Source organism: Salmo salar, chromosome ssa13 (genome assembly GCF_905237065.1).
Source record: "Salmo salar chromosome ssa13, Ssal_v3.1, whole genome shotgun sequence".
NCBI classification, from domain to species: Eukaryota; Metazoa; Chordata; class Actinopteri; order Salmoniformes; family Salmonidae; genus Salmo; species Salmo salar.
Genome location: NC_059454.1, coordinates 42,982,935 through 42,997,165, shown reverse-complemented (window position 1 = coordinate 42,997,165; position 14,231 = coordinate 42,982,935). Strand labels below are relative to the sequence as shown.

General features: G+C 47.5%; 1 protein-coding gene across 1 annotated transcript in view; it reads left to right on the top strand.

The window, feature by feature from the left end:
- Positions 1-14,231, top strand: part of huwe1 (HECT, UBA and WWE domain containing E3 ubiquitin protein ligase 1) — a 92,017-nt gene that overhangs the window by 55,749 nt on the left and 22,037 nt on the right. Inside the window, exons 43-57 of the mRNA XM_045693301.1 lie at positions 18-279; positions 578-758; positions 1,022-1,217; positions 1,507-1,674; positions 1,862-2,010; positions 7,619-7,685; positions 7,960-8,183; positions 8,630-8,841; positions 10,539-10,721; positions 11,549-11,715; positions 11,917-12,138; positions 12,660-12,761; positions 12,931-13,058; positions 13,309-13,468; positions 13,906-14,134. Of these exons, the coding sequence (XP_045549257.1) occupies positions 18-279; positions 578-758; positions 1,022-1,217; positions 1,507-1,674; positions 1,862-2,010; positions 7,619-7,685; positions 7,960-8,183; positions 8,630-8,841; positions 10,539-10,721; positions 11,549-11,715; positions 11,917-12,138; positions 12,660-12,761; positions 12,931-13,058; positions 13,309-13,468; positions 13,906-14,134 (2,650 nt within the window). The remainder of the gene's footprint in view (positions 1-17; positions 280-577; positions 759-1,021; positions 1,218-1,506; positions 1,675-1,861; positions 2,011-7,618; positions 7,686-7,959; positions 8,184-8,629; positions 8,842-10,538; positions 10,722-11,548; positions 11,716-11,916; positions 12,139-12,659; positions 12,762-12,930; positions 13,059-13,308; positions 13,469-13,905; positions 14,135-14,231) is intronic.

The window sequence follows — 14,231 nt, the reverse complement described above, 5'->3', positions numbered from 1 at the left end:
CTCTCTGATTCTTTCAGACTCTGCCCCAGTAGCTGTGGAGATGAGTGCTCCAAAAGAGGACAACGCTACCCCCCAACTAAAAGAGTCCTCCTCCGGTCCCTCTGCTCCCCCCGCCCCCCCTCCCACAGCCCCCCTGGACCCCACATCGGAACGCACCGGGACAGGAGGAGCCATCGTGGTGCAGGGCCTGACGGAGGATATGACCACAGTGCTCATCAGAGCCTGTGTCTCCATGATCAGTGTCCCTGTGGACCCAGACACCCTCCACGCCACACTAAGGTTCCTGTTTTACTTATATATGGTTCTTGTTTACTTCTTGAATCTTTTTTTTTTAATTAAAAGTGTCTGAGTGTTATGAAAAGCTCTAGACAGTTTAGCTGACAGTGGCTATCTTGTAGGAAGGTTTACTTGCAATGACTCTTATGTGTTTGTTTTTGCCTGCCTAACCTCAGTTGGATACACTGACTGAGCCGCTCTGTCTGGATAAGGGCGTCTGCTACATGACTAAAATGTACTTCTGGAATATTTTGTTAGTGTGACAAAAAGCCCTCTACAACTAAAGTGTCTTCTCTTTCAGGCTATGCCTGCGCCTGACGAGGACCCACCATTACGCCATGATGTTTGCTGAGCTGAAGAGTACCAGGATGATCCTGGGGCTGACGCAGGGGTCAGGGTTCAACGGCTTCACGCCCCTCGTCACCCTGCTGTTCAGACACATCATCGAGGACCCCGCCACGCTACGACACACCATGGAGAAGGTACTGGATTTTAAAGCCCTCGCTGAGACCTACCCAGCATGCATCTCAACAGTCCTCTCCTAGAAATGGACAGGCGAAAGCGCCAACACATTGCACATCTATTTTTACTATTTCCTGTATTTTCTGAGCAGTGGAGCTAAAGGGAAATGGATTGGAACCCATGTTAGACTGTTGAGACACTCCCAGTCAGTGTTAGAATGTAGTGCAATATAGCCATTAGGGTTTTGCACTGAGTGACAATGCCACCTGTCTACCCTCTCTAGGTGGTACGGTCAGCAGTGACCAGCGGGGCGGGCAGCACCACATCAGGTGTGGTATCAGGCTCCCTGGGCTCCAGAGAGATCAACTACATTCTGCGTGTTCTGGGCCCTGCCGCCTGCCGGAACCCGGACTGCTTCGCTGACACAGCCAACAGCTGCGTCCGCATCGCCCTGCCCGCACCTCGCGGAGCTGGTACGGGTACGTTAAAATACTCTCATCGGAAAAAAACATATTTTATACGAGTGGATAGTTGAATGGCCACGGGTCTATCTAGCTGGAAGGACCATGCAAAGCAGCGTGGTGTGGTGACCAAATCTTTATTAAACCACTTCTGTATACATCGCGGACTGACCTGTGGCCATTCAGCTATCCGCTTGCACCTATAGCTCTCGGCTAGTTCCCTATTTTACAGTGTAACGTAACAATGTGACTGATTAAACGTGTACATGGTTGCTCGAAGTGTTTCTCCCTTCCTTCCTCTGCTCAGCCTCAGATGATGAGTTTGAGAATCTGCGTATCAAGGGGCCCAACGCGGTGCAGCTGGTGAAGACCACCCCCCTTAAAATGTCTCCGCTGCCCCCCATTCCTGACACCATCAAAGAGGTCATCTATGACATGCTAAATGCCCTGGCCGCATACCATGCCCCTGAAGAGGGTAAGACCCTCACACAAACACTCTATCCCGATTAGTCTTTCCTGCGAGTCCTCGCATCCTGTCTTCTCTTCAGTCATGGAGCCACATGATCTTAACAGAATATCTGTTAACGAAGCTCTGACGTCAATGTTGCCTTGTAGCTACACCTGTGTGAAGTCTAACTTACTGTGTGAAATCTCCCCTGTAGCGGAGCGTCCAGAGGAGCGTGCGGTGGCGGTGCCCGGGGGGCAGGACCTGTGTCAGATCCTCCAGGATGTAGGCGACGACGTTTACCAGCAGTACAGACTCACCAGACAGGGAAGTGACTTCGACTCGCAGTCCGCTTTCCATATCAACGTAAGTGTCATGTCTGGCTGGCTGTTTGTAAGAGTCATTCTGGCCATGGTCCTGTTTCAGTAGGGCACATGGTAGCAAAAAAAAAACGTTTTGCATCGGGAAAACAAAAGATATGGGTAGGTTTTTGGCCGCACCGTCTGATATCAGGACAGATTTTTCTCCGCACCCCGACCCGCCTGCATAAAATTGTTCCCGAGAGCTGATCCATGACCTGCCAAGTAATTTATTTAGACCTACCGTAATTTCCGGACTATAAGCCGCAACTTTTTTCCCACGCTTTGAACCTCGCGGCTTAAACAATGACGTGGCTAATATATGGGTTTTTCACTTTCAAATGTTTTTTTCTCCCAAAAAACACATTCTGTGATCAGTTTTTTGGCGGCATGAAGCTTTTATTAGACCAATGAAATTGCCGAACGGGTTAAGGTCAAACAACTTTTTTGTTTACTGTTTAGATTAAATCGAGCGCTCTCGAACTTACATTTACGTCATTTAGCAGACGCTCTTATCCAGAGCGACTTACAAATTGGTGCATTCACCTTATGATATCCAGTGGAACAACCACTTTACAATAGTACATCTATATCTTTTTGGGGGGGGGGTGGGGTTAGAAGGATTACTTTATCCTATCCCAGGTATTCCTTAGAGGTGGGGTTTCAGGTGTCTCCGGAAGGTGCTGATTGACTCTGCTGGCCTGGCATCGTGAGGGAGCTTGTTCCACCATTGGGGTGCCAGAGCAGCGAACAGTTTTGACTGGGCTGAGCGGGAACTGTGCTTCCGCAGAGGTAGGGAGGCGAGCAGGCCAGAGGTGGATGAACGCAGTGCCCTTGTTTGGGTGTAGGGACTGATCAGAGCCTGAAGGTACGGAGGTGCCGTTCCCCTCACAGCTCCGTAGGCAAGCACCATGGTCTTGTAGCAAATGCGAGCTTCCACTGGAAGCCAGTGGAGTGTGCGGAGGAGCGGGGTGACGTGCGAGAACTTGGGAAGGTTGAACACCAGACGGGCTGCGGCGTTCTGGATGAGTTATAAGGGTTTAATGGCACAGGCAGGGAGCCCCGCCAGCAGCGAGTTGCAGTAATCCAGACGGGAGATGACAAGTGCCTGGATTAGGACCTGCGCCGCTTCCTGTGTGAGGCAGGGTCGTACTCTGCGACTGTTGTAGAGCATGAACCTACAGGATCGGGTCACCGCCTTGATGTTAGCTGAGAATGACAGGGTGTTGTCCAGGGTCACGCCAAGGCTCTTAGCACTCTGGGAGGAGGACACAATGGAGTTGTCAACCGTGATGGCGAGATCATGGAACGGGCAGTCCTTCCCCGGGAGGAAGAGCAGCTCCGTCTTGCCGAGGTTCAGCTTGTGGTGATCCGTCATCCACACTGATATGTCTGCCAGACATGCAGAGATGCGATTCGCCACGTGGTTATCAGAAGGGGGAAAGGAGAAGATTAATTGTGTGTCGTCTGCGTAGCAATGATAGGAGAGGCCATGTGAGGATATGACAGAGCCAAGGTACTTGGTGTATAGCGAGAATAGGAGAGGGCCTAGAACTGAGCCCTGGGGGACACCAGTGGTGAGAGCACGTGGTGCGGAGACGGATTCTCGCCACGCCACCTGGTAGGAGCGACCTGTCAGGTAGGACGCAATCCAAGAGTGAGCCGCGCCGGAGATGCCCAACTCGGAGCGGGTGGAGAGGAGGATCTGATGGTTCACAGTATCAAAGGCAGCAGATGGGTCTAGAAGGATGAGAGCAGAGGAGAGAGAGTTAGCTTTAGCAGTGCGGAGAGCGTCCGTGACACAGAGAAGAGCGGTCTCAGTTGAATGGCCAGTCTTGAAACCTGACTGATGTGGATCAAGAAGGTCATTCTGAGAGAGATAGCAAGAGAGCTGGCCAAGGACGGCACGCTCAAGAGTTTTGGAGAGAAAAGAAAGAAGGGATACTGGTCTGTAGTTGTTGACATCGGAGGGATCGAGTGTAGGTTTTTTGAGAAGGGGTGCAACTCTCGCTCTCTTGAAGACGGGAGGGACGTAGCCAGCGGTCAAGGATGAGTTGATGAGCGAGGTGAGGTAGGGGAGAAGGTCTCCGGAAATGGTCTGGAGAAGAGAGGAGGGGATAGGGTCAAGCGGGCAGGTTGTTGGGCGTCCGGCCATCACAAGTCGCAAGATTTCATCTGGAGAGAGAGGGGAGAAAGAGGTCAAAGCATAGGGTAGGGCAACGTGAGCAGGACCAGCAGTGTCGTTTGACTTAACAAACGAGGATCGAGGATTACGGTAGTCATTTTGTCACCCTCATCATGGCAAAGACACGGAGAAATGCATATGATGCAGCTTTCAAGATGAAGGCGATTGATCTGCCTGTTGGAAAAGGAAATAGAGCTGCTGCACGGAAGCTTGGTCTTAATGAGTCGATGATAAGACGTTGGAAACAGCAGCGTGAGGAATTGACTCAGTGCATAAAGACAACTAGAGCTTACTGCTAATTTTTTATTTTTTGTTACAAGCCGGGTTTCATTAAAGCCTTTATTTTTGTTACAAGCCGTGTTTCGTTAAAGCCTGTGTAAAGTTCATTTGTGTCAATGTACCGGTAGGCACCTGCGGCTTATAGACGTGCGGCTTATTTATGTTCAAAATAAAAAATAAATTCAGTGGGTGCGGCTTATATTCAGGTGCGCTCAGTAGTCTGGAAATTACGGTAATTGTTTTTGACTCCAGAGTAGTAGTTAGGCTATTATGCTATTCCCATCGTGAATACATTTTATTGCATGTCTTTAACATTCTGGATGAATGGAAACCTTGCCATGAATTAAGAATGATAGGCCTGTCTTATTTTCACAATACAATGCGGCACATTGACAACGCAAATCGCTTTGAAGAGCCTTCTAATTAGCCGTCTTCTTACCTAATGAAAGCTTATAGCCCACCTAATACAATACCATTAGTCAATATTGTTCAGGTAATCAAATAGTTTTATTTAAACTTAAATAAATTGTTCCCTGACAAGGAACCCAAACCGGCTGTGCGTGTGCGCTATCGTGCATAAATGTATTTTGTCCCCCTTCACCAAATGCGATCACGACACGCGGGTTAAAATATCAAAACAAACTCTGAACCAATGTCATTCATTTGGGGACAGGTCGAAAAGCATTAAACATGTATGGCAATTTAGGTAGTTAGCTTGCACTTGCTGTTGCTAGCTAATTTGTCCTGGGATATAAACATTGAGTTGTTATTTTACCCGAAATGCACAAGGTCCTCTACTCCGCCAATTAATCCACACATAAAACGGCCAACCGAATTGTTTCTAGTCATCTCTCCTCCTTCCAGGCCTTTTCATCTTTGAACTTATATGGTGATCGGCATCTAAACTTTCATAGTATTACCACGACGACCGGCAAAACAGTTCGTCTTTCAATCACCCACGTGGGTATAACCAATGAGATGGCACGTGGGTACCTGCTTCTATAAACCAATGAGATGGGAGAGGCAGTACTTTCAGTGCGATCTGTGTCAGAAATAGAAAGGAGTTCTATTTTAGCCCTTGACATCGCAGACACTCTTTGGCGTGCGCGCGAGCAGTGTGGGTGCAATAATTGAATAACATGGGTTTCTACATTTATTTTGCGGCGCACGCGACGTGTCCGGTCTGGTCAGCATGTGACTCGGAATAGGCTAAAATATTTGTATTTCTTTTATTTAACTAGGCAAGTCAGTTTAGAACAAATTCTTATTTACGCTGGGCCAATTGTGTGCCGCCCTATGGGACTCCCAATCACGGCCGGTTGTGATACAGCCTGGAATCGAACCAGGATCTTTCGTGACTCTTTTAGCACTGAGATGCAGTGCCTTAGACCGCTGCGCCACTCGGGGGGCCTACATTTATTTAGTAGGAAACTCAAACTTTGACTAACTGGACAGTTTAGTCAAACTTTATATGGCCTGTGTATGGTCTAAATCAGTGATCACAACTGATTGAGTCCAGATCACTTTCTGAGTCCAGATCACTTTGAGTCAAAAATGCAAGCCGAGATCTACTGCTCAGATTAATTTTTTTAAACATGATTTCAAAAACATATGCCTATGCAACATTAACTAAATAAAAACAGTTCTGTAGCAAGGAGGTTTGTACAGTAGGCTATAGGCCCAATACAGTATCACTGCATATTGGCTATGCTTGAGTTGAACGTTGTTCTTCTCAGACCATTTAGAAATTATATAAAATATTTATGATCACATTGTTAATAGTGAGGCACAGCTAAGTTAGAATATATTTTATATATATATATATATATATATATATATATATATATATATATATGTATATATATATATATGTATGTGTGTATGTGTATGTGTATATATTTATATATTTATTTATTTAAATATTTTTTTACTGGAGTGATTGCCTGCATCTGATGGTCAGCCTGAGGGGAGGGAGGGAGCAGTGGTGAGGCTGCATCTCCCCAGACTCACCATCCCCTTCTCTCCGCTGAGAAAAGGGGACACAGTCTTCCAGTTAATAATGAAACTTAAGTCGCGCAGCATTATTTCAGCCTCATGCACCAATTCATGTTGTTACTCCTATGACCAGAGCAAGTGAAATATTCCTCGATATTAAAAAAGACACAAGCTGCTAATAATAACAACACAAGTTTATTGAAACACTTTGCTGTACTCATTGATTGCAGCTGCAGTGGTGGTTGTAGTGTGACTGGAAGGAGCGAACGTGCATTTCATGTCTTATAGAACTGTTGAACAAAGTGTTGACAGTGCTGAATAACAATGTAAACACAAACTTAGGCTACACATCAAAACAACAGCTCTTTGCTGTATTTGTTGAGTCTAGTCATGGTTTTAAAAGTTTTGAAATCTCTCAATATAAACTTTGCTGTGTGTTCGAGGCTTGTTTTTAGTCTATGGTTCTTGGAAACTGTGCAGACACGGTGATCTGAGCGTTCTGATAGGCCAGCGGTAGGCGCACTTGATTTGCTCTCTGGGCCTGCCGGGTATGAGTTCTGCCTTCAGACACATGAAATGGTTCAAAATGCAAACACTTGGCCTTCCCAGCACTAGGGCTGCTGAATCAAGTGCATCTCCCACGCCCAGAAATAGGAACGGAAGCCATTTCGCGTTCGCTATGGAGTCAGGGAAAATGAATTTGGCAACGTATTGTCATGTGGTGGAAGATAACAACATAAGCTCTGCACTCTGACAAATTAGGAGTGTTTCAGCACCACACAAATGGGCCTACTAATGGACAATTCCCTGCTCCACTCAACACAACAAGCTCCTTGTTATATTCTTTTTGATTTAAAACGTTTCTGACCCGCAGTATAATTGTTTTGAACTGCGAGAAATAATGTTTTCATTCCACCCGCCAGCTGATTGTTTTTTGGGGGGGGGTCAATCACGGGTGGGTGTCCGGTCCGCTGCAGGACTCTGTGTTCTTGTTGGACAAGTTCAGGTGAAACCTCTTTCTCAAAACGTTTATCTTCTTGAATCCGACCCAGGAGTGCGAGTGTCTTGAATTAAAACATTATGTATGTTTTGAAAGCTGCTGTATCGGTCTAGATATATTGTAGGTTATATTTTCTCCCCCTCTCCTGTCTCTCAGCCCCAGGTGTTTTCTGCAGATGGAGCGGTAGCTGACTCCTCTCAGTCTGGAACACCCCAGGGAGAAGGTGAGACCCTACCTCCCTCCTCCTCACCTCCAGCCTCCACTGGTACTTTTACAATACACTTCTTTCCTTAGTTTGGTCAATTTGTATGATGCTAATATACAATATAGTGTTTTTAAACCAAATGAATGAGCAAAAATCGAGATTTGTCACGATTGCCCCATCAGTGTTGTAAAATTCCTAGACACCTCTCTGCCCCTTCACGATCCTAACTCTCTTCTCTCTCTTCCCCCCGTCCATTTCCCCTCCCATCTCCCACCCTCTCTCCCCACCTCAGCCTCTACTCCAGAGGAGATGCGTGAGGAGAAGAAGGAGGTGGAGGGGGAGAAGGGAGCCAGCTCAGAGGAGAGTAAGGGGGCCAAGGCTAAGGCCTCCAAGCCCCTGATGCCCACCTCCACCATCTTACGTCTCCTGGCTGAGCTGGTCAGGTCCTACGTGGGCATCGCCACCCTCATAGCATCCTACTGCTACACGGCCGGACAGTCTGAGCTCATCAAGGAGGTGGGTGGGTTCTACCTGGACTGGGCAAAACGTCCAGCTTTCACAATTTATGTAGTTTTACTACTGTAATAAACTTGGCATAAATTGCCTCAAGGGCTCGAAGGATTTGAGGAGTTTAAACACGATGTTGACAAACTCCTGTTTTTCTCTTCCCCTCCCTGTATTGCCATAGCCACTACACCAACCTCATTAGAGAAGATTTGGAATATATCCTGCGTTGTTTCTATTTGACCTGACTCTAGTCCTCTCTCTGTGTGCTGTATAGATGTATATGTATTTAATTTCTGTAGAGGTATGTACAATACATTGCGCCAGTCCTCTCCTCACCCAGGGGTCCATCTCTTCCTCTGCTACACGACTGTACTGCGCTCTGTTTGTAATATGTTGAGTATAAGACTTGTCGTCCTGATTCCCTTCTTGCTCTCTCTGTCTCTCTCCCCCTGCAGGACTGCAGTGTATTAGCCTTCGTGCTGGACCACCTGTTGCCCCACACCCAGAGCTCTGAGGACAAGGACACCCCTGCCCTGGCACGCCTCTTCCTGGCCAGCCTGGCAGCTGCTGGCACAGGCACCGATGCACAGGTGGCCCTGGTCAATGAGGTGAAGGCCGCACTCAGCCGGGCGCTGGCCATGGCAGAGGGCACGGAGAAACACGCCAGGTGAAAGAGTGGGCTGGGCAGGGCAGAGATTTCATAATTGTCTAAAAACAATTAAGCCGATGGTTTTTCCATGGGGCTCATAAACTGCTAAAAAAGAAACGTCCTCTCACTGTCAACTGCGTTTATTTTCAGCATGTATAAATATTTGTATGAACATAAGATTCAACAACTGAGACATAAACTGAACAAGTTCCACAGACATGTGACTAACAGAAATGGAATAAGGTGTCCCTGAACAAAGGGGGGGTCAAAATCACAAGTAACAGTCAATATCTGGTGTGGCCACCAGCTGCATTAAGTACTGCGGTGTATCTCCTCATGGACTGCACCAGATTTGCCAGTTCTTGCTGTGAGATGTTACCCCACTCTTCCACCAAGACACGTATAAGTTTCTGGACATTTCTGGGGGGAATTGCCCTAGCCCTCACCCTCCGATCCAACAGGTCCCAGACGTGCTCAATTGGCTTGAGATCCGGGCTCTTCGCTGGCCATGGCAGAACACTGACATTCCTGTCGTGCAGGAAATCACGCACAGAACGATCAGTATGGCTGGTGGCGTTGTCATGCTGGAGGGTCATGTCAGAATGAGCCTGCAGGAAGGGTACCACATGAGGGAGGAGAATGTCTTCCCTGTAACGCACAGTGTTGAGATTACCTGCAATGACAACAAGCTCAGTCCGATGATGCTGTGACACACCACCCCAGACCATGACGGACCCTCCACCTCCAAATCGATCCCTCTCCAGAGTACAGGCCTCGGTGTAATGCTCATTCCTTCGACGATAAACGTGAATCCGACCATCACCCCTGGTGAGACAAAACACCGACTCGTCAGTGAAAAGCACTTTTTGCCAGTCTTGTCCGGTCCAGTGACAGTGGGTTTGTGCCCATAGGTTCCGTTGTTGCCGGTGATGTCTGGTGAGGACCTGCCTTACAACAGGCCTACAAGCCCTCAGTCCAGCCTCTCTCAGCCTATTGCGGACAGTCTGAGCACTGATGTAGGGGTTGTGCGTTCCTGGTGTAACTCGGTCAGTTGTTGTTGCAATCCTGTACCTGACCCGCAGGTGTGATGTTCAGATGTACCGATCCTGTGCAGGTGGTGTTACACGTGGTCTGCCATTGCAAGGACAATCATCTGTCCGTCATGTCTCCTTGTAGTGCTGTCTTAGGCGTCTTAGGCCCTGGCCACATCTGCAGTCCTCATCCCTCCTTGCAGCATGCCTAAGGCATGTTCACACAGATGAGCAGGGACCCTGGGCATCTTTCAGTGTATTTCAGAGTCAGTAGAAAGGCCTCTTTAGTGTCCTAAGTTTTCATAACTGTGACCTTAACTGCCTACCGTCTGTAATCTGTTAGTGTCTTAACGACCGTTCCACTGGTGCATGTTCATTAATTGTTTATGGTTCATTGAACAAGCATGGGAAACGGTGTTTAAACCCTTTACAATGAAGATCTGTGAAGTTATTTGGATTTTTACAAATTATCCTTAAAAGACAGGGTCCTGAAAAGGGGACTTTTCTTTTTTTGCTGAGTTTATTATTTACCATCCGTTATTTGTCATTTTGATGTGTGTCAAAAGTTGAAATTGGTAATATATTTGACTAATGGACGGATTCATAGTGCATTCGTTATGCATTTTTATCTGTCCCTGTGTGTCTAGGCTTCACTGAAAACTCCCAATTTTTCTCTCCCCCCAGGCTCCAGGCGGTGATGTGCATCATCAGCACCATCATGGAGTCGTGTCCGTCCACCTCTAGCTTCTACAGCACGTCAGCAGCCAAGACGCAGCACAATGGCATGAATAACATCATACGCCTCTTCCTCAAGAAAGGACTGGTCAACGACCTGGCTAGAGTACCGCACAGCCTTGACCTGTCCAGGTACACACACACACCACTGATCCTCTCAAACCCCTTACTCACCCTCTTAGAGGATTCACATTGCTTACTACTTTATAGTAAGGCATCAGGGAAATCTCCCCCTGTGGGTGATTCTTCCAAACAGCATGCAAAACAGCACGTTCACTGGTAGCTTGACTTGCACGGTGCCAAAGCTGGCTTAAGAGCTTCTCCCCCTCAATTGGTTATTGTGGCGTCGCATTGCTTAAATTTGCGTAGATTTCATATTTTCTCAACTCCTGTGGTCAAATCGCTGAATGTCTCCTTCTCTTCCTTCCATTGAGAATGTTTTTCTCGGCCTCCCAGGTGGCGCAGTGGTCTAAGGCACTGCATCGCAGTGCTAGCTGTGCCACCAGAGATTCTGGGTTTGAGTCCAGGCTTAGTCACAGCTGGCTGTGTCCGGGAGGCCCATGGGGCGGCGCACAATTGGCCCAGCGTCGTCCGGGTTAGGGAGGGTTTGGCCGGCAGGGATATCCTTGTCTCATCGCACACTAGCGACTCCTGTGGCGGGCCAGGAGCGGGCCGGGTGCAGTGCACGCTGACCAGGTGTACGGTGTTTCCTCTGACACATTGGTGCGGCTGGATTCCGGGTTGGATGTGCATTGTGTCAAGAAGCAGTGCGGCTTGGTTGGGTTGTGTTTCGGAGGATGCGTGGCTCTCGACCTTCGACTCTCCTGAGTCCGTACAGGAGTTGCAGCGATGAGACAAGACTGTAACTACTACCAATTGGATACCACGAAATTGGGAAGAAAAAAGGGGTAAAATAAATAAATACAAATGTTTTTCTCACCATTGACTTGTTATCTCAGTCCCAACATGGCAAACACAGTGAATGCAGCTCTGAAGCCCTTAGAGACTCTGTCCCGCATCGTCAACCAGCCCAGCAGCCTGTTTGGAGGGAAGGGGGGATCCAGCAAGAACAAGGCTGAGCACGACACTGTGGGAGCCACCAGGGACTCCAATAGCAACACACAAGGTACCACAGGTGATGCGCGCGCACACACACACGTTGCACTCATAAACACATACACATAGTAGACATACACACATGTAGTAACAAATATGTTACTACACACAGACACCCACATGCTCCCCAGAACCACGGGGAAATGGGAAACTCACATTTTAGACTGTTCTTGGCTTACTGTTCATCTCACTGAATCCATTTTCTTTGCAGGTGACTCTGGTGAGGCTGAGGGGACTCTGGTGGAGGGCAGTCACAGGGCCCAGGGAACAGACAGTGACCTGATGGACGGCGAGACGGAGGGAGACACGGCAGTCATCGCTGGACAGCCGGAGGTGCTCAGCACCACGGCCATGCAGGTGGAGAACGAGCTGGTGGATCTGATAGACGAGCTGTTGGAGAGAGACACCGGTGCCGTCAACAGCTCTATTATCGGTAAGCAGGGAGTCTGGAATCCAGGAGACTGTTGAAAAGGGTGAAACGTTACAAACCGTTCAATTAGAAAAGCATTTTCTCGAACACAAGTGAGGTCTCATTTCACCTCAATTAAATCTCTATCTGCAACATTCTAAAAGTAAACGTCTTTCCAGATTTCTATTAAATATGACCGATTTATTCTTTTTATTTTATTTTTTATAAATGTGTATAGACCACTGATCGCCCAGCTCATCATCCTCTAGGGGGAAATGGCAATCATTTGAGAGAAGTTTGAGTTGGGTTTTGTTAGTATTTTTTTCTCGGATTTACGCTTTGGCCACATGAGTATAGGAGTCAATAACAATTTTTGGGTACGAGCTAACAGAATATAAACTCTTGAAAACAAATGTTACTTTAAGGTTTCACCTGTCTGAATACACCACTGGACTCATCAGAGTGAAATGGGATGGTGTAGAAGAAAGGGGCGGGCACATGCAATACATCATCTTGTTTCTGATTGGTTGTTTGCTCTAACTCAGTGGGACGTGGCAGTGGTGAGGACGAATCACAAGAGGACGTGTTGATGGATGAGGCACCCTCCAATATCAGTCAGGCTTCTACTCTACAGGCCAACCGAGAAGGTAAGTGCTGGTTCTGATATTTTATTTTCACAACATCCTCTCCAAAAATACATGAAATATCTATTTAATTAGTTTTATTTAGTTAAATGGGGTTATTGGGGTGAAAAGGGTTCAAGTGTGTTGGGTGGTTTGGTCTCGCTCACTGTCCTCTCTCCGTCTTCTACCGTAGACTCTATGAACATCCTGGAGCCTGAGGATGAGGAGCACACGCAGGAGGAAGACTCCAGTGGCAGCAACGATGAAGAAGACAGCCAGGACGAAGAGGAGGAGGAAGAAGAGGAAGAGGAGGAGGATCAGGTGAGGAAGAGTTTGAAGACTCTGGAAGGAGTGTTTTTTTTGTGTGTGTTCAGTTACCTTGTCTGAGTCGTGAGGATTTGCATTGGCTCCGGCTTGGCAGGCTATTATACAGGAGACCTGGGTTCGAACCGGCTTGGTCACATTCGAATGGTATCCATTTACTTACTTTAGAATGAGTTTTGTAATGGAGAAAATAACAAAGTGTAAAGAAAGAAAAGAGAGTCTGAATAGGCCATGTTCTGTTTCTCAGGATGATGAAGAAGGAGATGAGGATGACGACGATGAAGGTTCGGAGATGGAGCTGGATGAAGATTTCCCAGACATCAACGCTGCGCCACACATCCGCTTCGAGAGGTTTGACCGCGACGATGACCTCATCATAGAGTTTGACAACATGTTCTCCACCACCGGTGAGTCATATTGGTGTTTTTATTCCACTTTGTTTTTCATAGTCTTTGTTTTGAATGTATGGATAGATTTAGAAGGCAGCTTCTATGTTATTGAACTGGGCCCATATATTTATAAAGCTTCTCAAGGGTAGGAGTGCTGATTTAGGATCAGCTCCCCCCTGTCCATATATTCATAATATAAAAGACCGAACTGATCCCGGATTGGCACCCCTACTCTAAGACGCTTTATGAATACGGGCCCTGATTTCTCAAAGTAGTTTCTCTTTTTTTAAATCCTAATGAACAACTAACACTAAAGACATAGACTTACGAATAGCTATGTAGCAATAGCCTATATTATAATAGCCATATAGCAGTATGTAGAATGACGGGGTTGTGTCACTACGTGTCCCCCTAATGTCTGCAACTGTTCTCTCTGTTTATCGTGTTCCCATCAGCTGACATCCCTCCCTCCCCAGGCAACATCCCCAGCTCTCACCCCCTGATGGTGCGTCACGCCGACCACGGCTCCCTAACGCTGGGCGGGGCAGGCACCAACAACCGCCTGGCGCAGGGCATGGGTCGTAGCCAGAGAACGCTACGTCAGCTCACCGCCAACACAGGCCACACGATACACGTCCACTACCCCGGGAACAGACAGCCCAACCCCCCACTCATCCTGCAGAGGTGAGACGGAGATGCTACAATTAATTAATGGGACTTTTCCTAGGTCATGGGTCAGATTCTGTCAAACATTTTAAGCAGCTTTTGATTTTGTACGTAC